This window comes from Pan paniscus, chromosome 12 (assembly GCF_029289425.2).
Source record: "Pan paniscus chromosome 12, NHGRI_mPanPan1-v2.0_pri, whole genome shotgun sequence".
Classification (NCBI taxonomy): Eukaryota; Metazoa; Chordata; class Mammalia; order Primates; family Hominidae; genus Pan; species Pan paniscus.
The window spans coordinates 63,112,446-63,138,315 of NC_073261.2; the positions used below are offsets into that span (position 1 = coordinate 63,112,446).

The window sequence follows — 25,870 nt, forward strand, 5'->3', positions numbered from 1 at the left end:
GGGTTGTATATTTCTAGGAATTTATCCATCTCCTCTAGGTTTTCTAGTTTACACACAAAAAGGTGTTCATAGCAGCCTTGAATAATCTTTTTCTATGGTATCTGTAGTAGGATCTGTCGCCCAGGCTGGAGTGCAGTGGCATGATCTCGGCTCACTGCGAGCTCTGCCTCCCAGGTTCACACCATTCTTCTGCCTCAGCCTCCTGGTAGCTGGGACTACAGGTGCCCGCCACCATGCCCGGCTAATTTTTTGTATTTTTAGTAGAGACAGGGTTTCACTGTGTTTGCCAGGATGGTCTCAATCTCCTGACCTCATGATCTGCCTGCCTCAGCCTCCCAAAGTGCTGAGATTACAGGCATGAGCCACCGCGCCCAGCTGGATGTTCTCCTTTGCTTGGTTAATCTCACTAATGTCTATCAATTTTATTTTTTCAAAGAAACAGCTTTTTGTTTCATTTATCTTTTGTATTTTTTTTGTGCGTTGTTTCAATCGATTTCATTTAGTTCTGCTCTCATCTTCGGTATTTCTTTTCTTCTGCTGGTTTTGGGTTTGGATTGTCCTTCTTTGTCCAGTTCCATGAGGTGTGACTTTAGATTGTCTCTTTGTGCTCTTTCAGACTTTTTGATGTAGGCATTTAGTGCTATGAACTTTCCTCATAGCACTGCTTTTGCTGTATCCCAGAGATTTTGATGGGTTGTGTTACTATTCTCATTCAGTTCAAAGAATTTTTAAATTTCCATCTTGATTTCATTGTTAACGTAAAGATCATACAGGAGCAGGTTATTTAATTTCCATGTATTTGCATGGTTTTGAGGATTCCTTTTGGAGTTGATTTCCAATTTTATTCCACTGTTGTCTGAAAGTACTTGATAGAATTTAGGTTTTTCTTAAATTTAGTGAGACTTGTTTTGTGGCCTGTCATATGGTCTTCATATGCTCTGTCTTGGAGAATGTTCCATGTGCTGATGAATAGAATGTATATTCTGCAGTTGTTGGGTAGAATGTTCTGTAAATATCTGTTAATTTCATTTGCTCTGGAGTATAGTTTAAGTCCATTGTTTCTTTGTTGACTTTCTGTCTTGACGACCTGTTTAGTACTGTCAGTAAAGTATTAAAGGCCCCCACTATTATTGTGTTGCCATCTATCTCATTTCTTAGGTCTAGTAGTAATTGTTTTATAAATCTGGGAGCTCCAGTGTTAGGTGCTTATATATTTAAGATTGTGATATTTTCCTGTTGGACTAGCCCTTTTATCATTATATAATGTCTCTCTTCATCTTTTTAAACTGCTGTTGTCTTAAAGTTTGTTTTGTCTGATATAAAAATAGCTACTCCTGCTCACTTTTGTTGTCCATTTGCATGGAATATCTTTTTCCACCTCTTTACCTTAAATATATGGGAGTCCTTATGTGTTAGTTGAGTTTCCTGAAGACAAGAGAAACTTGGTTGGTGAATTCTTATGCATTCTGCCATTCTGTATCTTTTAAGTGAAGCATTTAGGCCATTTACATTCAACATTAATATTGAGATGTGAGGTACTATTCTATTCATCATGCTGTTTGTTGCCTGAATACCTTGTGGTGGTTGTGTTTTTGTTTTTGTTTTTCCCATTGTGTTATTGTTATGTAGGTCCTGTGAGAGTCATGCTTTAAGGAGGTTCGATTTTGGTGTGTTTTGAGGATTTATTTCAAGATTTAGCTTTTTTTTTTTAGCAGTACTTGTCATGCTGGCATGGTAGTGGCGAATTCTCTCAGCATTTGTCTGTCTGGAAAAGACTATCTTTTCTTCATTTATGAAGCATAGTTTCTCTGGATACAAAATTCTTGGCTGATAATTGCTTTGTTTAAGGAGGCTAAAAATAGGACCCCAATTCCTTTTAGCTTATAGGGTTTCTGCTGAGAAATATGCATTACTCTGATAGGTTTTCCTTTATAGGTTACCTCATGCCTTTGCCTCACAGCTCTTAAGATTCTTTCCTTCATCTTAACTTTAGATAACTTGATGACTATGTGCCTAAACAATGATCTTTTTGTGATAAATTTCCCAGGTGTTCTTTGAGCTTCTTGTATTTTCATGTCTAGATCTCTAGCAAGGCTAAGGAAGTTTTCCTCGATTATTCCCTCAAATATGTCTTCCAGACTTTTAGATTTCTCTTCTTCCTTGGGTACACCAATTATTCTTAGGTTTGGACACTTAACAAATCCCAAACTTCTTATAGGCTTTCTTCACATTTATAAATTATTTTTTCTTTGTCTTTGATGGATTGGGTTAATTTGAAAGCCTTGTCCTCAAGCTCTGAAGTTCTTTCTTCTGTTTGTTCAGTTCTATTGCTGAGACTTTCCAGTGCATTTTGCATTTCTCTAAGTGTGTCCTTGATTATCAGAAGTTGTGATTGTTTTTTATTTATGCTAGCTATTTCAATGAAGATTTTTCTTTTCATACCCTGTGTCATGTTTTTTATTTCTTTAAGTTGGACTTCACCTTTCTCTGGTACCTCCTTGATTAGCTTAATAATTAACCTTCTGAATTGTTTTTCTGGCAATTCAGATTTAATCTTGGTTTGGATCCATTACTGGTGAGCTGGTATGTTCTCTTGAGGGTGTTAAAGAACCTTGTTTTATCATATTACCAGAATTGTTCTGGTCCCTTCTCATTTGGTGGACTATATCAGAGGGAAGATCTGGAACTCAAGGACTGCTATTCAGATTCTTTTGTTCCATGGAGTGCTCCCTTGATGTGGTGTTCTCCACCTTTCCCCTAGGGATGGGGTTTCCTGGGAGTGGAACTGCAGTGATTGTTTTTGCTCTTCTGGGTTTAGCCACCCAGTAGAGCTACTGGGCTCTGGGCTGGTAGTGGGGAATGTCTGCAGAGTCCTTTGATGTGATTTGTCTTCAGATCTTTCAGCCATGGATACCCGCACAGTTTTTCAGTGTCTCAGGGAGCCTGCAGGGTGATCAAGTTCCTTCAAAGAGTCTATGGATTCTCTCAGCTTTCTTGGTATGTTCTTGCAGTAGTTCTCGGAGCAAAAGTTCATGATGTGAGTTTCTATACACTGTTTTATCTGTCCAAGCAGGAGCTGCAAGCTAGTCCTCCCTCCTATGCACCATCTTTCTGGTGCTCTCTGATTCATTTTAATGAGATTAAATCTTCTGATCCATGAGCATGGGATGTCTTTCCATTTGTTTGTGTCCTCTTTGGTTTTTTTTACTGGTGTTATTTCATTTTCCTCATACAGGTCTTTCACCTTCTTGGTTAAACATTTCTTGTGTATTTTTTTGTGGCCATTGCAAATGGGATTTCTTTCTTGATTTATTTTTCAGCTAGTTCATTATTGATATATAGAAACTCTGATATTTATATGTTGATTTTGTAAACTGAAATTTACTGAGTTCATTTATCATTTCTAATAACTTTCTAGGTATAAGATCATGCTGTCTGCAAATCTGACTTTGTTTTTTCCAGCTTTCCTTCTCTTGCTTGATTGTTCTAGCTAGTACTTACAGTACTGTACTGATCAGGAGTGGTGAAAGTGGGCATCCTTTTCTTGTTCAGTTCTTAGAAGGAATACTTTCAGCTTTTGCCTATTCAGTATGATGCTAGCTGTCTGTTTTTCATATATGGCCTTTATTATATTGAGGTAGGTTCCTTTTTTGCCTAACTTGAGAGTTTTTACCAGGAATGGATATTGAATTTTATCATGTTTGTTCTGCATCTATTTGATGATCAAATGGTTTTTGTCCTTCATTCTGTGTTTTATCGATTTGCCTATGTCGAAGCATCCTTGCATCCCTGGGATAAATCTCACTTGATCATGGTGTATTGTCTTCTTGATGTCTTGTTGGATTCAGTTTGCTAGTATTTTGTTGAGGATTTTTGCAACTGTGTTCATCAGGCATATTGGCCTGTAGGTTTTTGGCCTATAGGTTTTTTTCTTTGTCATATCCTTGTCTGGTTTTGGTATTGAGGTAATGTTGACCTCATAGAATGAGTTAGGAGAATTTTTGCTCTTCAGTCTTCTGAAATAGTTTGAGAGGAATTGGTATTCATTTCTAAGTTTGGTAGAACTCAATAATAAAACAGTTGGCTTTTCTTTGTTGGGAGAGTTTTTATTACTGATTAAATCTTGTTAATGAAGAAAAAACTCGCTCTCTTCAGGTTTTCTATTTCTTTCTGGTATAATCTTGGTAGGTTGTATATGTCCAGGAACTTATGCATTTCCTGTAGGTTTTCCAATTTGTTGGTGTATAGTTGTTCATAAAAGTCTCAGATGATCCTTTCTGTTTCTTTGATATCAGTTGTAATGTCTCCTTTACCCTTTTTTGATCTTATTTATTTCAGCTTTTCTCCTTTTTTCTTGTTAGTCTAGCTAGAAATGTATAGATTTTCATCTTTTCAGTGAACCAATTTTCTTGTGTTATTTATTAGTCTCTATCTTGTTTAGTTCTGCCCTGATCTTTATTATTTCTCTTTTTCTACTAATTTTGGGTTTTGTTTGCTGCTTTTCTAGTTCCTTCAGGTGCCTTGTTAGGTAGTTTATTTGAAATCTTCTTACTTTTCTGATGTACAAAAAAGTACTTCTTAGCACTGCTTTGGCTGTATCCCATTGGTTTTAGTATGTTGTATTTCCATTTTCATTTGTTTCCATTTTTTTATTTCCTTCTTAATTTCTTATTTGATTCAGGGGTCATTGAGGAACATATTGTTTAATTTCCCTGTATTTGTACATTTTCCATAGTTCCTCTTAGTATTGACTTCTAGTTTTCTTCCTTTGTGGTCTGAGAAGATACTTGATATGATTTTTTTAAAATTTGTTGAGAGTTGTTTTGTGGCCTAACACATATGGTCAATCCTGGAGAATATTCCATGTGCTGACGAGAAGAGTACATATTTCGTAACTGTTGAATAAAATGTTCTGTAAATGTCTGTTAGGTCCATTTGGTCTGCAGTGCAGTTTCAATCCAATGTTTCTTTGTTCATTTTCTATCTAGATTATCTGTCCAATGCTGAGAATGAAAAGTGTTGAAGTCTCCAACTATTGTATTTAAGTCTGTCTCTCCATTTATATATAACAATATTTGTTCTGTGTGTGTGTGTTTCTGCGTTGGGTGCATACATATTTAGAGTTGTTAGACCCTCTTGCTGAAATGATCCCTTCATCATTACATAATCACCTTCCTTGTCTCTTTTTAGTTTTTTATTTAAATTCTATTTTACCTGATATAAATATAGTTACTCCTATTCATTGTTGGTTTCCATTTGTGCAACACATATTTTTCTATCCCTTTACTTTGTTTATTGTACCTTTACAGGTGAAGTCAGTGTCTTATAGGAAGCATATAGTTGGGTCATGTCTTTTTAATACATTCAAGCTGTCTGTATCTTTTAAATGGGGAATTTAATCCATTTACATTCAAGGTTTTATTGTTAGATGAGGACTTATTTCTGGGTTGTTTTTTTTTTACATGTTTTAAGTTTGTTTTGTATATTCTTTATTCTTTTCTTCCTCTCTTACTGTTTATTATTGTAGTTTGTTGGGTTTCTGTAGTAGTAACATTTGACTCCTTTCTCTTATCGTGTGTCTGCTCTACCAGTGAGTTTTATACTTTATGTGTTTTCATGGTGGTAGATATCATCCTTTTGCTTCCAGATCTAGGACTTCCTTAAATATTTCTTGTAGGACCAGTCTAGTGGTGATGAATTCCCTCAGTTTTTGCTTATCTGGGAAACATTTTATTTATTTTTCCTTCATTTTTGAAAAGCAGCTTTTCTGGGTACAGTACTCTTGGCTGACATGTTTTTTTTTCTTTCAGTAGTTTGAATATATCATCCTATTCTCTCCTGTCTTGTAAAAAGAGAAATCCAGTGTTAGTCTGATGGGATTCCCTTATATGTGACTTGACACTTTTCTCTTGCTGTTTTTAGAATTCTGTCTTTCTTTGACTCTTAACAGTGACTATAACGTGGCTTGAAAACCTTTTTGGATTGTATCTATTTAGGAACCTTTTGATATTCCTGTATGTGAATGTCCATGTCTCTTGTAAGATTTGGGAATTATTCAGCTATTATTTTGTTAAATAGGTTTTCTATACCTTTGCCCATATTGTCTCCTTCTGGGACTCTGAAAATTCAAATATTTGGTAGATTTATGGTGTCAAAACTGTCTTCCAGTTCTTAGATTATTTCTTATATTTGATCTAATCTGTTGTTTAAACCCTCAGTTGTGTTTTTTATTTCATTCATTGAATTCTTCAGTTTCAGAATTTTTAAAATGATATCTCTGTTGAATTTCTCATTCGGATCATGAATTGTGTTTCTGATTGTTTTAAAATTTTTATCTGTATCTCATTTTGCTTCTTTAACATTTTTATTTTGAATCCTCTTTCAGGCATTTTACAGATTTCTTTTTCATTGCAATCTGTTGCTGGAGAATTATTATGTTCTTTTGACAGTGTCAGGTTTCCTTGCCTTTTCATGTTTCTTGTGTCTTTATGTTGATATCTGCACATCTAGTGAACAGTTGCTTCTTCCAGTTTTATAGATTGCCTTTCATAGGGTAAGACATTTTCCTAAATATGTATCTATAGTGTTGATTGGGTAGGTTGATTTGGCTTTGATTCTGGTTGGGCATACTCATGTAGTTGTCATATGATTTCGTTGGCTGTCATCAGAATTAGTGGTGTCTGTTAATTCCTCAGTTGCTTGGGCTGCAGTTGTTAGTGAAAGGTATAGTGAGGCTTTGCTGAGGATGGGAATGTCAGGAGGGCTGGTCTTCAGGCAGCAATAGTGGTGGTGGTGGTGGGCTGGATATGCACCAATTCTTGGACCCCCAGGTGACATATGGGGGCACTGGTGGTAAGTCCATGTAGGCTAACCCTTGGACCTCCAGGTTGCTTGTTCAGGGACCAACAGTGGCAGTGGTTGGTGGGTGGGTGGGTCCTTGGGCAGCATGTATGATGTTAGCAATGACGGTAGCAGTGTTGGGACAACCTAGAGGCTCATAAGCAATACATACTGGCACCAGTGGTTGTAGCAGTCTGGGCAAGCCAGTTTCCTGTCTCCCAGGTGGCACATGTAGGTTGATGTTGGCAGCAGTAGTGGCAGCAGGCTGGGTGGGCCTGATGTCATGCTCTCAAAAGGCAGGTGCAGGTGCTAGTGTTGGTGGGTGGGATGGGTTGATTCCCCACGTCCTCAAATGGTGTGCTTGGGCAGTGGAAGCAGTGGCAGTGGGCAGAGTAGACCTATCTTCAGGTTTCTTTATGGTACATGCAGTCACTGGCAGTGGGCAGGGCAGGCCTGTTTTCAAGCCCCCTCCCCCACACCACAATGATGCATGTAGGCACCAGTGACAGTGATGGGAAGAGTCAGTCCCGAGGACCCTAGATAGTGTACTCAGATGCCAGTGACCAGGGGAGACCTATTCTCAGGCTCCTCAGTGGTACATGTGGGCACCAGCAGTGGTGGCCAGATAAGCCAGTCCTGAAGCTCCTTAATGTTTCACTCAACCACAGGCTGTGGCAGACAAGCAGATCAATCCTCAGGGCCCTGGACAGTGCACTCATGCAGTAGTGGGTAAGATGGGCCTGTCCTTAGGCCTTAGGATGGTGCCCAGGTTGGCTGGTCTCTGGGCTCCTCAAAGGTATGTGCAAGTGCACATTGGCTTTGCTGCTGGGAGCAAGGAAGGGCTGCTCTCAGTGACAGTGGACCTAGGAAGTTGGCTCTCAGGCTCTGGTGAGCACACACTTTGGTTCTGGCTCCCATTGTCCCAGAGGCAGCCTCCCCAGTACACATCACTGCCCATTTCCCAGGTGCAGGACAGTATGTGGGCTAGAGTGCTGCAAACCTGGGCATACCACTGAGTCTAGCCGGTGCCTCAATGCTACAGCCCTCTGGGCTGATGTTGGGGGAAATGTCAGCAGGGCTCCAGTGATGTGGACATTCAGGGGCTATTGTGCCCCAGAGAAGCATATCATTTCTTGTGACTGGGCTCTCAAAGTGACGTCATGCTACAGCTGCTTGAGTCTTGGGGGATGTGGGATGCAGCGCAAACTACCTGTCTGGAACAGTGCTACTGCATGGACTCCGAGAAGTCCCTATACTAGTCTCAGGGTCCATAAGGACTGAGGGGCTCTCCTGTGACTAGGACTGTAGGAGTCCATCATGGGAGAGCAGACTGCTATAAACCTCTCACTTTAACCTTTTCCCTGCACTGGGGAGTTTCTCTTGGCTCTTTGTCAATCCTGGCTGGCTGGCAACTTTTCTTCCCTCTCCTTCTGTGTCTCAGAGGTTCCCTGTCACTTCTCTCTGAATTCTAATGTTCTCTCTTAAATGCTGTATTCAATATGTGATTGTCTACTTGATATTCTGGTCCTTCTTTGTGGAGGTGGTGAGTGCTGGTGCCTCTAGTTAGCCATCTTGAAAGCCTCCTCCCCACCGTGAATAATTTCCAGAAAAATATAAATGGCTAAAATCGACATAAGAAATAAAAAAAAATTAAATAGTCCAGTAACCCCACAGAGAAAATTCAAACAGTAGTCAAAAATAGAACTCCTGAAAGGAAGCACTTGGTTTTATTTACAAGTTCTACAAAACCTTCAAAAACATGTAATTCCTACAAGCTTATTCTAACATGAGAATATACGACAAGCCAAGTAAATTCTTAATTTGGTAAAATAAAATATCGATTCTTTCCATATATTTTCACTTTTAAAGTGATGATTCATTGTTGTGACCTAATATAAGAAAGACTGTGGAACATTTATATGAATGTTAACAATTGATTACTAAAATTTTTATTTCTATTAACGTAACTCTGAGGTAAGTTATTTAACATACTTCCTTATCTTGAAAGTTACATTCATTCTCTTCAAAGCTACAAAATATGGTGCTTCTAAAATACAGCATTATAAACGATATTTTCCCCCAATTCTTAAAGCTGCTTATTGATCAGATTTGTCCAAAGGAAATGTTATTTTAAAATAAACATAAAGAGGATTGTATCAATATTTTACACATTTATGTGTAGGTGAAATAGCATGAATTTGAATGTGTTGAAGGCAACTTTGACCAGAGATTAAACCTGTAAAGCTGTAGAATATGAATAAAATTTTTCAATTATCAATGGATTTGAACTAATCAAAGCATCATACAGGACAAGAACACAGTAATCATAAATATGTATAAGCTGTTGCATGTCTTTGTTAGTGCTTCCATATCTCATAGAAACCTATCAATCCTAGGAACATTTCACAAATTAGAAAAGGTTATAACAACATCAATATGTTATAGTACTTATAATTATCTGTCAATAACTGATCCAAAGTATGATTTAAGATGAAACTCCATTCAAGATTTTTTTAGCTTTAAATGCTTTTTTTGCTGTAAATTTGCATATTCATTCTGGTAGCACATTCAGAAGTCTTCTGTGAAAGGTAATGAAGTCCCAGGAACAGCAAGTTTTTTATTTAGATCTTACATGTATAGACAGAATATGTGTACATTTTGAAATCTGGATCAAGTCCAGAGACTGTCAGTTTGTCATCTTTTGTTGAGTGGAAGCCAATTTCATTTAATAGTGCTAAATGATGATGCTAATATAAGTCAAATTGGCAAATGATAAATTATAAAATTGTCATTGAGAATGACAGAAACTAAGTGGTATTCATTCTTCTGAATATCTTTCTGAAAACTTGATTCCAAGTTAGTAACACTTTTATAAGTTAACCATCTATCAACTAAGTAACACTGGTTGGTTGAAGTAAAAGTTAAAAATTGTCAATATGACACTTTTCAAATCTGTTATGTATATTGTCCATTTAGACTTGTGATATGACATTTTAATTTTATAAAGTGACTCCAAAAATGGGCCAACAAATAAAAAAAAAGACTAAACATCTTACAATGTTTTATTATGGCTCTCTCCAAGATGCATGATTCTTTTATATTTTTAATTGAAAGATAACAATTGTGTCTATTTATGGGGTACAATGTGATGTGTGTATATTTGTGGGGTACAATGTGATGTTTTGATCTATGTATACATTGCAGAAAGATTCCCTTGAGCTAATTCACATATCGTTACCTTACCAATTTATTTTTTATGATCATAACATTAAAAATCTTTTTTGAAGGCCAGGAGCAGTGACTTATGCCTGTAATCCCATCACTTTGGGAGGCTACAGTGAGAGGATCACTTGAGCCCAGGAGTTTGAAACCAGCCTGGGCAACATGGCAAATTTGTCTCTACAAAAAAAAAATAAAAACAAAAACAAAACAAAACTAGCCAAGTGGGGTGGCATGTGCCTGTAGTCCCACTACTTGGGAGGCTGAGATGGGAGGATCACCTGAGCCCTGGAGGTCAAGGTTGCAGTGAGCCATGGTCGTGCCACTGTACTGCAGCCTGGGTGACAGAGTGAGATCCTGTTTTACAAAATAAAATATAAAGATAAAAAATAAAAATCTATTTTGAAATATACAATACATTGCTATTAATGCTGGTCATCATACAGTGTAAATGATCACTAAACTTATTCCTACGGTCTAACTGAAACTTTGTATGTTTTGATCAGCATCTTCCCTTTCCCCACCACTATCACCTCCAGCCTCTGTCATCACCTTCCTGTTTCTATGAAATCAATTTAAAAAAAATCCATATATAACAAGTGAGATCATACAGTATCTGTCTTTCTGTACCTAGCTTCTTTCACTTAGCATGATGTCCTCTAGTTCCATCCATATTGTCACAAATGAAAAAATTTTCTTATTTTTAAAGGCTATATATATAATATCTCATTGTGTTCATATACCATATTGCCTTTATCCATTCAACCATTGATGGACACTTAGGTTGCTCCATAACTTGGCTATTGTGAAAAATCTTGAAATATATGGGATTACCAACGTCTGCTTGACATATCAATTTCAATTCCTTTGGATATATACCCAGAAGCACAATTGCTAGATCATATGGTATTTTTAGTTTTTTTTAAGAAACCTCCATACTGTTTTCAAAATGGCTGTACTAATTTGCATTCCCAGCAGCAGTATATACAGGTTCCCTTCTCCTCATATCCTCACCAACACTTATTCTTTTTTTCTTTTTTGACATTAGTAGCTATTCTAACAGGCATGAGGTGATATCTCGTTGTGGTTTTAATTTGTGTTTCCTTGGTGATTAGAGATGTTGAGTGTTTTTCATGTATCTGTTGGCATCTACCTCTCTTTTGAGAAATGTCTGCTCAGATACTTTTACCAGCTTTTAACTGAGTTTTCTTCCTATTGAGTTGTTTGAATTCCTTATATATTTTGGATATTGGCCCCTTATCAGATGTATGGTTTGTAAATATTTTCTCCCAATACATGGTTTATCTCTTCACTGTTACTTCTTTCTTTTGCTGTCCATAATCTTTCTCATTCATTGCAGTCTCATTTATCTATTTTTGCTTTTGCTGCTTGTGCTTTTGGAATCCTAGCCAAGAAATCATTGCCCAGGCAAATGTTGAGGAGTTTTTCCCTCCTCCTCAAGTTTCAAGTCTTGTGCTTAACATACTATCTTTTATCCATTTTGAGTTGATTTTTATATGTGGTTTGATGTAAGGGTCCAATTTTATTATTCTGCACATGAATATCCAGTTTTCCCAACACCATTTATTAAATAAATTGGAAAGGACAATAAATTGTTCTTTCCCATTGCATGTTCTTGGCCGCTTTGTTGAAAATCAACTGACCATAAATACTTGGATTTGTATCTGGGCTTTCTATCTTGTACCATTCTTCAGTGTGTCTGTTTTTATGCCAGTACTATGCTGCTTTTGTTTCAATAGCTTTATAATATGTTTTGAAGTTATTGTGTTGCCTCCAGCTTTGTTCCTTTTGTGCAAGATTGTTGGCTCTCTAGGGTATTATCTGGTTCCATATTAATTTTAGGACTGTTTTTTCTATTTTGCTAAAAAAAATGACATTGGAATTTTGATAGGAATTGCAATGAATTAGTACATTACTTTGGGTAGTATGAACATTTTAACACTACTGTTTCTACTAATCCATGAATATGGGATATCTTTCCATTTATTTATTTTTTAATTTTATTGATTGATTGATTGATTGAGACAGAGTCTCACTCTGTTGCCCAGGCTAGAGTGCAGTGGAGTGATCTTGACTGACGGCAGCCTCCACCCCCCGAGTTCAAATGATTCTCCTGCCTCAGCCTCCTGAGTAGCTGGGATTACAGGCGCCTGCCACCGCACCCAGCTAATTTTTGTATTTTTAGTAGAGATGGGGTTTCACCATCTTGGCCAGGTTGGTCTTGAACTCCTGACCTCGTGATCCACCCGCCTCAGCGTCCCAAAGTGCTGGGATTACAGTCGTGAGCCACCGTGCCCAGCCGATATCTTTCCATTTATTTGTGTCTTCTTTAATTTCTTTCATCAATGTTTTACAGTTTTCAGTGTATAGGTTTCTGTTTGGTTAAATTTGCTCCTATGTATTTTCTTTTTTGGTGCTAGTATAAATGGAATTGTTTTCTTAATTTTTTTTGGATAAGTTTTTGTATGTTGATTTTATAACCTGCAACTTTACTGATTTTATAAGCTGCAAAATCAACCAAATTTGGTTTTGCAACTTGCAAATTTATCATTTCGAACAATTTTTTGTTTTTTCTGTATGTAAGATTGTGTCATCAACAAACAGAATTTCACACCTTCCTTTCCTATAAGGATACTTTTTATTTCTTTTCCATGTATAATTGCACTGGCTAGGATTTCCAGTGCTGTGTTGAATAGAAGTGATAAGAGTAGGTATCCTTGTCTTATTTCTGATCTTAGAGGAAAAACTTTCAACTTTTCACAAATGAGTATGACATTAGCTGTGGGCTTATCATATATGGCCTTTATTGTGTTGAGGTATATTCCTTCCATATTTTTTTGAGTTTTTATCATGACCAGATGTTGAATTTTGTCAGGTGCTTTTTCTGCATCTATTGAGATTGTCATGCAGTTTTTGTCCTTCATCTTGTTAATACACTGTATCACACTTATTGATTTATATATGTTGAACCATACTTGTGTTTCTGGGATAAATACCACTTCATCATGGTGAATGATCTTTTTTAATGTGCCACTGAATTTGGTTTGATAGTATTTTGTTGAGGATTTTTGCATCTATGTTCATCAGGGACACTGGGCTGTAATTTTCTTTTATTGTAATGTCTTTGTCTGGCTTTGGTATCAGGGTAATGCTGGCCTCATAGTGAGTTTGGAAGTACGTCCTCTTCAGTTTGTTGGAAGGGCTTGAGAAGGATTGGTTTTACTTTTTCTTTCAGTGTTTGGTATAATTCAGCAGTGAAACCATCAGATCCTGGGCTTTTCTTTTTGATTATTTATTCAGTCTCCTTTCTCATTATTGGTCTGTTCAGGTTTTCTATTTCTTTCTTTCCTGACTTAGTAGACTGCATGTTTCTTGGAGCTCATTCATTTCTTCTAGGTTATCCAAGTTGTTGGTATACAGCTGTTCATAGTAGTAGTAGTATGTTGTGATTCTTTGTATTTCTGTGGTATACAGTTATAATGTCTCCTCTTTCATTTCTGATTTTATTTGAATCTTCTCTTTTTTCTTTGTTAGTTTACCAAAAGGTTAGTCAGTTTTGTTTATCTTTTCAAAAACCAACTTTTAGTTTTCTTGATCTCTTCTGTTATTTTTCTAGTATCTGTTTTGTTTCCTTTTTCTCTATTATTTCCTTCCAAGTTTGGGCTTATTCTTCTTTTTCTAGTTCCTTGAGGTGTAATGTTAGATTGTTTATTTGAGATATTCTTTTCTGAAGTAGGCACTTTTTACCATATACTCTCTTAGGACTACTTTTGCTGCATCTTATACGTTTTGGTATATTGTGTTTTCATTTTTGTTTGTCACAAGGTATTTGTAAATTTCATCTTTGGCCAATTGGTTGTTCAGAAAGATGCTTCATTTATACATGTTTGTGAGTTTTCCAAGATTGTTCCTGTTACTGATTTATAGTTTCATGCCATCGTGGTCAGAAAATATATGATTTCAGTCTTCCTAAATTTGTTAAGACTTGTTTTGTGGCCCAGCATATCATATGTTCTGAAGAATGTTCAATATACTCTTGAAAAGAATTTATATTCTGTTTCTGTTGGATGCTGATGCTGTAAAATATCTGTTAGGTCCATTTTTTAAATTGTAGTTTAAATTGATGTCTCCTCATTGATTTTCTCTTTAGATGATCCAGTGTTGAAAGTGGGGGTAATGAAGTCTACTACTATTATTGTATTGCAGTCTCTCTCCCCTTCAAACTTATTAATATTTGCTTTATATATTCATGGGCTCCAATGTTTAATGCAAATATATTTACCATTGTTATAACTTCTTGATGAACTGAACCCTTTATCACTATAAGATGACCTTCTTTTTCTCTTTTCATAGTGGGGTTTCACCATGTTAGCCAGGATGGTCTCGATCTCCTGACCTTGTGATCCACCCGCCTCGGCCTCCCAAAGTGCTGGGATTACAGGCATGAGCCACCGCACCCAGCCTTTTTACTAAAAGTATATCTTGTCTGATGGAAGTATAGCTATCTCCAATCTTTCCGTTTCTATTTGAATGGAATATCTTTTTCCCATCCATTTACTTTCAGTCTGTGTGTCCTCAGAGGTGAAGTGAGCCTCTTGTACACAGCATGTAGTTGCGTCTTCCAGACAAGTGATTCTAAACAAGTAGCATATAGTAACATAGTCCACTAGTCTGTTATAACCATGATAGCTAGGCATCTGGCCGGGGGTACATCCATGTTTTACAGGGCCTGAAGCTGATATAATTTGAGGAATTTTTTTTTTAAGAAAAAGGATTTACATTTTCAGATACAAAATTAGATACCAGAAAGGACTTCTACAAGTAAGAGGTAATGAAGCTTAAGCTTCATTAGCTTCATGGAAAATTCATCTCTGTATCTGGCACATAGTAAACATTGCATAGTTATTTGCAGAATGATTTTTGATTAGCTAATATCTGTTGATTAAAACTAATGTTACAATGAGTATGACTACCCCGCTGGTGGCCGCTTGTTTGCAATTTCTTCAGTATATTTAGACTTAACAGTACCTTAGCATTAGTCTCAATGAGCTTTACTCCATGTCCATTATTCCTGTATGTGCTAGCCTACTCAGGTAAAGGACATAAAAATGAAATATACAGCCAAGTGGGTTTTATTTTCTTGATTTATTTAGACTATGACCATTTCCCAGACATTTGTTGTCTTAATCCGTTTTCTGCTGCTACAACAGCATACCACAGACTGGGTAATTTATAAAGAAAACAGATTTATTCAGTTAACAGCTCTAGAGGCTGGGAAGTCCGAGAGCATGCTGCTGGGATCTGGTAAGAGTGATCCCATGGTGAAGGGTGGATGGCAGAGTAAACACATGAGACAGAGAAAGGAAATTGGGCCAAATTCACTTTTACAACAAACCCATTTTTTTGATAACTAACCCACTCCTGTGATAACAGCATTAATTTGTTCATGATGGCAGAGACCTCATGACCTAATCCTCTCTTAAGGGCCCCACCTTCCAATACCATTGCATTGGCAATTAAGTTTCAACATGTGTTTTGGTGGGACATTCATATCATAGCATTTAATTGTGTAAATCAAACATTTAAACTAAATTCCTAGGCTAAATCTATCAAAAATTATTAAATGAAGTCAGAAGATAGCCACTTGAGAGCTGATATAGATACTAGATATGTCTTTCACCAGATCCTAAAGCTTAATTAACTCTGTCAGACCTCAGGGGCATGGAATTATAGAGATATACTCTTGAATGCATTTTGCTTAAGTCCACATTCAAATATATGAATAATGAGGAGGTCCACAAGTGAATCAGCAAATAAATGGACTGCATAGTATGTTTCCAAACAGATTATGAAATTAAGACTTTCATGGGAGAGATATAATATCAATTTAAGAACTATTAATGTTTGCCCTCTTAGCCAGTACCTGTAGTCCCACCTACTCAGGAGACTGAAGCAGAAGGTTCACTTGAGCCCAGGAGTTTGAATCTAGCCTGGGCAGAGTAAAACATGATCTTTTTTATTTTTATGTTTTAATTTGCCCTCTTCAAATCGACGACCCCAATTCCCTAGAACTTTTTTTAAAATACAGGGGAGAAATCAGAGAATTAAGGAAGAATGCAAAAATAGGAGACAGAAAATGTTCCAGAAATCATTTGTTGACCACAGATCTTATAGCCCACACTTACATCTAAACATAAAGTACTCATAATAGTACCACAAATAGAACCATCTATATATGGGTATGTTTCTTGTTTCTTTTCTTTTCTTTTTTTTTTTTTTTTGGCTTATATGGTTGTATATCAGTGTTCTATAGTTTTAAAATTAACTAGAATAAGTTTTAGATATTCTTGACCATTTGTTTTGACCTATTAATTTTAAGATCAGTTTATCAAGTTGAGGGGATTTTGATTAGAGCTCCACTGAGTTTTACAGAATATATGGGGTCAGAATTGAAATCTTCATAAATGTATGGTCTTCCTAGATATAAACATGTGTATGTCTGTATTTTAATCAGATGTTCATTTATGTTCTTTAGTAATGGTTGGTAATGTCTTCTCAAATGTATTGCATATTTTTTGCTTTCAATAATAAATACAAAGTTTATCAAAGAACAGAAAACAGGGAAAGCCACCTAACTCATTTTATAAGGCCAGTGTAATCTTGATACCAGTCAAGGGCAGTCCAAGTAAACAAAGTCACAGACTATTCTTAAGAGCATAGATGTAAAAATCTTAAATATTAGCAAAGTTGAAAAAAGTATATATTTTCAACTTACCAAATTCTTCTCTGAATATAAGGATCTATTATGAAAGTATCATGCTATTCTTGGATTAAAAATTAAAAACCACATGATTATTTTGATTGTACATTTTAGTTGCCCCCAGTTTTTCACTGTTATAAACAATGCTTTAATTACCAATCTTGGACACTGTCCCATCATTTCCTTAGGGAGATTTACCAAAAGTATATTTTAAATTATGATATATTGTTAAAATACAGGGCCAGCAAACCTTCTCTACAAAGGGCCAGATAGCAAATATTAGAGATTTGTGAGCCAAGAGGCAAAACTGAAGTTATCATGTAGGTACTTATATAACAAGACAGAAAATTTCCATAAATCTTTATTGATGAAATTAAAAGAGGACAATTTTTGTGATATAGCTCTATATATGTGAAGAATGGAATCCTTTTCAGAGGAGGTAACATTTCACTTAATTGGGTTTGAAAGCTGGTGTTTCCTATCATCAAAATCTTTAGCTGACGTTCATCTGTTAATGCTTATCTACAATGAGATTTTACATATTTCACCTTTGAAAATGTCTTTCCACATATATAAGTACTGCCAAATACTGATATCAATCCATGAGTATATGCTTTTAATTGAGTATATTCAACAGACTGGCAGGCATTTTTAGAATTCTATTAGCTAAAAGGCTAGAATGCCTTTTAGCATGTCATTACATTGCAAATCACTTCCAATTAAAGTTCCTCAATTGCACAGTTAAATGGATTTTGGAATATGTAAATTTCCTTTGCACTTGCATCAAGGTCTGAAAAACACTGCTGTAGTTTGAAATCAGAAAATATATTGCTGAAAATTTGTGTAGGAATGGAGATTAAAAAAAAAAAAACAGAAAAAAAAAAACCTTTCGACAGTGCAGGAAGTATGTGATGCAGCCTGACATTACTTGCAATTCAAACAATGTTCTCGTTGAAATGAAATGACTTTATCACAGTATGTTTCACATATAAGCACTGTTTTACATTGTAACTTTAGCTTGAAACCTTTTCAAATCTGCAGCAAAAGCTAATTTCAAAGCCACTCAGCATTCAATAGCAGTGATTGAGCACAGTTCTTCCAACCATTAAAAATGTAAAAACCATTCTTAACTTGAGGACTGTATCAAAAGCAGGCTAGATTTGGCCCATGGGCCATAGCTTACTGATCCTTGGCTCTATAAAGTCTTTACCGGCCGGGTGCTGGTGGCTCACGCCTGTAATCCCAGCACTTTTGGAGGCCGAGGCGGGCAGATCACAAGGTCAGGAGTTCGAGACTAGCCTGATCATCATGTTGAAACCCCGTCTCTACTAAAAATACAAAAGCTAGCCAGGCGTGGTGGTGCGTGCCTGTAATCCCAGCTACTCAAGAGGCAGAGGCAAGAGAATCACTTGAACTGAAGAGGCAGAGGTTTCAGTGAGCTGAGATCATGCCACTGCACTCCAGCCTGGCAACAGAGTGAGACTCTGTCTCAAAAAATAAATTAATAAATAAAGTCTTAACCAATTATATTCCCAGTAAATGTTACATGCCTGTTTTCCCAAAACTTTGCAACCTGTAATTATTATTTACTTTTAAAGATTTATCCAATTTGAAATTACATTTTTCAGCTTGCATTTATTTGCAGAAGGTCACATATCTTTTAATGATAAGCCATTTATATTTATTTCTTCACTGTAAACTGGTTGTTCATATTCTTTTCCCATTTTTATTTCAATAAAATTTTCATTCCAACAATCATTCCGCGTAGCAAAAAGAGATCTAAATCCTTTTTAGTGGCTCCACTTGTTCAGTATTATTTTTCACTGCTTTCTCCCACACATCCAACACTCCTTCCATATCGAAAGATCTGCCATTGTCAGAGAGAGTTGTGTTTTCTCAAGCTTCTCTGCATATCTGCACCAGATGTCATTCATTCCCTGTCAGTCACCTTTTCTCCATTTTCCCCCTCTTATAGTAACTCTTATTCACCCTTCAAGACTACCATCAGAGATCAGTTCCTCCTCTTTGGCTCCACAGCACTCTGCACATATGTGCTATAAAATCTATCATACTTTTTTGTAATTAACTATTGGTTTACAGTGGTCTCTCTCCCCACTGGGCATACAGCTTTCTGAGATATGGTATTATAATTGATCGCCATACTCCAAAACAGTGCCCAGCAATTAGTCGGTACTAATTATTTGAGTTCAAAATACTAGTAATATTAATAATAACAAATATATGCCATATGCAGCAACAAATCTGTTTAGTATCCCTTGTATCGTGCTTAGCGTAATATACAATTAAAATTTGAAGACACACTCTTGGATATTAATGTCTTACCAAAGAAAAATAGCAATTAACATTTTTATTCCCCGACAAAACTATGTCAAACACTTTATTAAAAACTTGTATTTTCCCTCACAGCTTAAAATAATTTATTTAAATACTTGCCTTTAGTTATAGCTGTGATCTCCAATTCAGAAAAATTTGCTTATACTAGAAAACTAAGAAACTTAAAATACAGAAAAGAATATTTACAAACTGTTTCTATTTTGTAATCTGGACAATAAGTTTCCTTCAAAATCCTCCTTGTAACTTGGGCAAGGTTCATTTTGAATCAATCTTTTATTTTGCTTTATTTCCTCAGGATATTCATTACCTTGCACTAGATAAAGGTGAATTGGCACTAGCTGAAGTGGCAAGAAAAAGAGCTAGTGACATTGATGCAGAATCAATAACCTCTGGGGTTGGTAAGAATTAACGCTGTTTTTAAGTGCTTTTTATTTTAATCAATAGTTAGTATCATTTCTATTTATGTTTGGAGGACATGGATGGTTAATTTGAATTACTTTGTTTGTAAAGACAGTGCCTTATAAAAAGAAGAATCAAGCTTTGACAAACAGCACAATGTTGATACACAAGTTGGAATTGTGTTTATGTGAAAATTTCTAATCAGTGATTACTATAGTCATCATTTAGCAAAAAGTCAAAAGGATATTCTTTTCATAAGATTTTGGGAGAAAGAGCTTAGTATTATCATAGTGCTGTTACTAAAATTAACTAACACAGAAATTTATATAATCCTTTATTTATACACAGACATGTCATTTCTCAAAAGAATTCTCTCCTATATCAGGCAAAGTATTTCATATGAGATTTTGGGTTTGATGGGTGATTGTTTTTGTTTAGAAGCTGCTAGAATCATTTTAAACCATAGTATTCTGAAGAAGACAGATCAGAAGCCTTAGAATGAATTTGAAAGTCCATTTAAATTTTATAACATAAAAAATGAAAGTTTATAAAAAGTATTGTAATATCAACGCTAACATCTTTTTTTAAAACTCAGTTTATCTAATGCTGCTAAATTGAGCAATATTGATACTTACAAATCCAATTCCTTTTCTTCCTGAGTATTTATTATTCCTAAAGTAGGCAAAGAACCCTCAGGATTGTACTAGAATTCATTTTTCTGTGGAACTCCTCTGAAACAAATAAGTTTTAAAACGATTTCCACTTTGTAAGTGCTTGAAAAATCTTATACAAGCCTTTCCATTGACAGATCTTGTGCTTTGTTTTTGTAATGCTGCTTGCAGCCAAAGGGACCAATTGTCAGCTTCTCTCTGATGCCACCACATAGATCTAATCTTCAAGGTGGTACTGAAGGACTCAAAGCCATTCCAGCAGGGTAGCTCTAAACCTGAATACCAGGGCTGACAGGTACTAGCAAGATAATCCCATTCTCCTTCCCCCATCCTGAAAGAGTTCCAGATTGATTAGACCACTTTCATATCTCTGTTTCTAATGGATAGGGAATACTCACTATTAATGCAGTATTGGATAAGAATAACTGTAATTGACCTATCACTATATCTTGTTACTTTCTAGGGAGGGATATTAATGTGTGTACTACTACTAATAATAGCACCTAATATTTATTGAATGTTAAGTTACAGATAACTAATTTTCACCACAACTCTGTGAAGTAAGTACAATTTATATTTGCTATGAGAAGTCACTTCTAACTAAATGATGAAAGCATACCATGTTTATAGGAATGATGACGTTATATGATGGGGAAATATCCTCCATCCCTATCCCTCTAGCCATTTAGGAAAACAAAGCAGGAAGTTAAGTCCTAGCCAATTTTCTGGGAATTTTCCTTAGTTGTCCTGTACCCTGCCTTTTATTCCAGGGTATCAGATATAATGAGGGCCATCTTTGCATTTTAAAGCTATTTAAAACTAGTAAGAGTGAAAGAGAATGTGAAGAGATTATCACAAAATTTCAGCAAAATGAAGAAACTCCCCAGTTCACCAAAATGCATCTCATTTCCTGTGTATTCTCTGATGAGGTTACTGTGGCCAGCGGATAATTCCTAGCCAGAAAGCTTAGTGTACCCACTTTGAGCCCTGCGTCATTTCTAGCAAATATATTTTCACTGATACCCTGTGACTTCCCTTTTCTCAGCCTTGTCTCAGGCCTCAGCCTTTGACCTAGATTACTATGTTTTGACAAAGATACTATTAAATAACATCAGTAACTTTCAAGAGGTTGCCCTATTACATGAATGTTCTACTCTAGTTTTGCTGCAGAAAACTGGGTGATTCTCACTCATAATTCCGAATGGAATTAACAAAGAATTTCTTGTTTCCTCATCATGGTCTCTACCTAGTTCTTTTTTGCAGCCCACATCATGCTGGGGAAAGCTAATTTTCTTTCAAATTCCCTCAATTTAATTCAATTATTCTCTTAAACTTATCCCAAAGCTGAAAGTTATTAAATTTTTGGCTTTCAAAGTGGTTCTTTGATGCAAGCAAGGAGCCAAATTATGTGAGATAGCAAAAGAGTAGTTCCATTTACATGGGAAAGTCTGTAAAAAAGCATCAGACATAAATACTGTCACCATAGTTAAAAGCAAGAGGCGCCAAAGGAAAAGCTGGATGATGATAATCTGAACAATTTGGTAATTTTTTAAACTTTTTATTGAAGTCTAACATGCATACAGAAAAGTGCACAAAACATAAGCATGTGACTCAATGAATTTCACAAAGTGAACACATCCTTGTAAACAGTATCCTGACCAAGTAACATATGTTACCAGGAACCCAGAAGCCTTCCTATACCCACTTCGAGATGCTATAATCTCAGCCCAACTGTCCAGATTTGTAACATTATAGACTAATTTTGCCTTTTTTCAAACTTAAATGGATTCATACCTATATTCTTTTGTATTTGGCTCCTTTTATTCAACATTATGAATCTGAGAATCTTTCATATGTTGCATATAGTTATAATTCTTCCACTCTTCTTGCTGTATAACAATATTCCAATGCATGAATGTACTTCAATTTATTCTACTTTAGATGGATATTTGGGTTGTTTCAAGTTTGGGGCTAATGTGAATAGTGTTGCTATGAACATTCTTGTGTATGTCTTTTAATGGACATAGGTAGGCAGATCTGTTTGACTGTGCTTAGAAGTTGAATTCCTGTGACGTAGGATATGCAGCCTTAGTAGCTACTTCCAGTTTTCCAAAGTAGTTGTTAACAATTTCCCTTCTCACCAGCAGTATGTAAGAGTTCCAGTTTTGGCCATCCTCAATGATGCTTGATATTGTCTCTCTTTTTCATTTTAGCCATTCTGGTGGAAAAGGTATTGTAATTTTGTATATGTGACAGTATAATATATAGGCTGTTTCTGGACCATGTTCTATTTTATTACTCTGTTTGTCTATACTTGCACAAATATCTCACTGCTTTAAGCAACTCTGGCTGTCAATGTTATTATTTAGTAGTGAAAATTGCCCAGCTTTGTTCTTTAAGATAGACTTGGCTATCCTTCCATATAAATCTCAAAATCAGCTTATACCCTGACTCACTCAAGGAAAAAAAAGAAACAAAAACAGTGGGGGCTGAAATTCTGGTTAGAATCTCATTTAATTCATAGATACATTTGGGCTGAATTTATTTCTTTATAATATTGTTTTCCAATCCATGAATATGATCTATCCCTCCATTTATTTAGGTCTTCTCTATTTCTTATGAAAAATGTTTTGTAGTTTTCATAGTAGTGGTCTTCCACATCTTCCTTTAGATTTAAGTATTTCTTTTTCTCCTTTGTATGTGGTAATCTTATTTTTAAATTTCATTTTCTGTTTTATTTCTGGTATATATACAATTGACTGTTGTATATATTGACCTTATATCTAGCAATAAGTGATAAATTTGCTTATTAATGCCAACAGTTAGTAAATTCTTTTGAATTTTCTGCATCCACATCATGTCGTCTGGAAATGTGTTCGTCTCTTTGCATTGCTATAAAGGAATACCTGAGACTGAGTAATTTATAAAGAAAAAAGGTTTATTTTGGTTCAAGGTTCTTCAGGCTATATGAGAAGTATGGTGCTGGCATCTGCACCTGGTGAGGCCTCAGGAAGCTTCAAATCATGGTAGAAGGTAAAGGGGGAGATGCCATATCACATGGTAAGAGAGGAAGAAACAGAGAGAGGAGGAGGACCCAGGCTCCTGTAAACAACTAGCTCTCATGTGAACTAACAGAGCAAGAACTCAGTTCTTACCATGGGGAGGGCACCAAGCCATGTAAGAGGGATCTGCCTTCATGACCCAAACACCTCCCATGAGGCCCTACCTCCAACATGGGGGATTACATTTCAATATGAGAGTTGGAGGGGACAAACATCCAAACCATATCAGCAAATAAGGACATTTTAATTCCTTCCTTTCTAGTTCTTATGCTTTTTACTTCTCTTTCCTTATTATTGCACTGACTAGAAGCTCTAGTATAAAGATAAGTAGAAGTTGTGACCGGCATTATTTTCTATTTCTTGATTCTTAGGGAAAGCTTTCAATAATTCACCAGTTAGCATAAAGTTTTCCCCAGGTTTTTAATAAACCTTTTATTCATATTAATAAAGTTCCCTTCAGTAACTAGTTTGCTAAGAGTTTCTATCATGAATAGGTATTGAATTTTATCGAATACTTCTCCTGTGCCTATCAAGATTATCATGATCTTTCTCCTTTGTTCTATTAATATCGTGAATTGCATTGATTTTCAAATGGCAAACTAACCTTATGTTCCAGAATAAATACTTCTTAATTGTGATGATGTATTTTTACATATTCCTGCATTTCATTTACTATTTTTAAATGTTGGCATTTACATTCATGAGGGATCAGACTTACAGACTCATGGTTTTGCTTCAATATCTCTGCCTAGTTTTGATATCTAGATTATTTTGACCTAATGCCTAAATGTCAAACATTCTAGAAAGGATACATTTGAACATGTAATAGTATTTTATGATCCAGCTCTTTATATATGGCATATGTAACATTTCCTACAACTTAAAAATTTTACATTAATCTTGACTGTATTAATGTGAATATTTTGGTTGTAACATTGTATTAAATTTTTGTAAAATATTATCATTGGAAGAAACTGGATAAAAGAGACATGGGACTTCTCCATTATTTCTTAGAACTGCATATTAATATATAATTATCTTTAAAAGTTTAATTTTTAAAGTTTATATTAATATAGTGTCCTATGTTAAGTACTGTGACAAACATTACCTTATTTGGTCCTCCCAAATTATCTCTAAAGGAGAAACTACTGTATTGGTGAATTTTTTAGAAGTTTTTTTCTTTAATAATTTCAACTTTTATTTTAGATTCAGGGGGCATATGTGCAGGTTTGTTACATGGGTATATTGCATGATGCTAAGATTTGGGGTATGAATGATTCCCATCACCCAGGTAGTAAGCAATAGTACCCAAGAAGTAGTTTTTCAGCCCTTGCTCCTTGCCCTTCTATTAGTCCCCAGTGTTTATTATTCCCATCTGTATGTCCATGTGTACCTAACGCTTTACTCCCACTTACATATGAGAATATGTGGTATTTGGTTTTCTATTACTGAGTTAATTCACTTACAATAATGGCTTCCAGCTACAACTATGTTGCTGCAAAGGATGTTATTTCAATCTTTTTTATGGCTGTATAGTTTTCCATGGTGTATATATACTACATTTTCTTTATTCAATCCATCATTGATGGGTTCCTAGGTTGACTCCATGTCTTTGCTATTGTGAGTAGTGCTGTGATGAACATACAAGTGCATGTGTCTTTTTGGCAAAACAATTTATTTTCCTTTGGGTATATACCCAGGAATGGGATCAACGGGTTGAATGATAGTTCTCAGTTTTTGAGAAATCTCCAGACTGTTTTCCACAGTGGCTGAATTAATTTACATTCCCACCAGCAGTGTATAAGCATTCCCTTTTCTCCACAACCTCACAGCATATGTTATTTTCTGACTTTTTAACAAAAGCCATTCTGACTGGTGTGAGATGGTATCTCATTGTGGTTTTGATCTGCATCTCTTTGATTAGTGACATTGAGCATTTTTTCATGTTTGTTGACTGCTTGTATGTCTGCTTTTGAGTAATGATTGTTCATGTCATTTGCATGCTTTTTAATGGACTTATTTGTTTTTATCTTGTTGATTTCAAGTTCTTCATAGATTCTGCTTATTAGTCCTTTGTTAAATGCATAGCATAGTTTGCAAATATTTTCTCTCATTCTGTAGGCTGTCTGTTTACTTTGTTGATAGTTTTTTTGATGTGCAGAAGCTCTTTGGTTTAATTGGGCCCCACTTGTCAATTTTTGTTATTGTTGCATTTATTTTTGAGGACTTACTTAATCATAAATTTTTTACCAAGGCCAATGTCCAGAAGGACATTTCCTAGGTTTTCTTCTAGGATTCTTATATGGTATGAGGTCATACATTTAATTATTTAATTAATCTTAAGTTAATTTTTGTATATGGTGAAAAGATATGGCTAGCAAGCTATTCCAGAACCATTTATTGGATAGGGAGTCCTTTCCCAACTTCTTTTCTTGACTGTTGAAGATCAGATGCCTGTAGATGTGTGGCTTTATTTCAGTGTTCTCTATTTTGTTACATTGGTCTCTGTGTCTGTTTTTGTACTACTACTATGTTGTTTTGGT

At 35.7% G+C, this 25,870-nt stretch overlaps 1 protein-coding gene across 12 annotated transcripts in view; it reads left to right on the top strand.

The window, feature by feature from the left end:
• Positions 1-25,870, top strand: part of WDPCP (WD repeat containing planar cell polarity effector) — a 730,102-nt gene that overhangs the window by 551,968 nt on the left and 152,264 nt on the right. For 9 of the 12 annotated variants that reach the window (XM_055107901.1, XM_003830886.6, XM_034953245.3 and 6 more), the window contains one exon: positions 19,491-19,593. The exons of 2 other annotated variants lie outside the window; for them this stretch is intronic. In XM_055107901.1, coding sequence (XP_054963876.1) covers positions 19,491-19,593 — 103 coding nt within the window. The remainder of the gene's footprint in view (positions 1-19,490; positions 19,594-25,870) is intronic. One more of the 12 variants, XM_063594912.1, reaches the window with a different exon arrangement.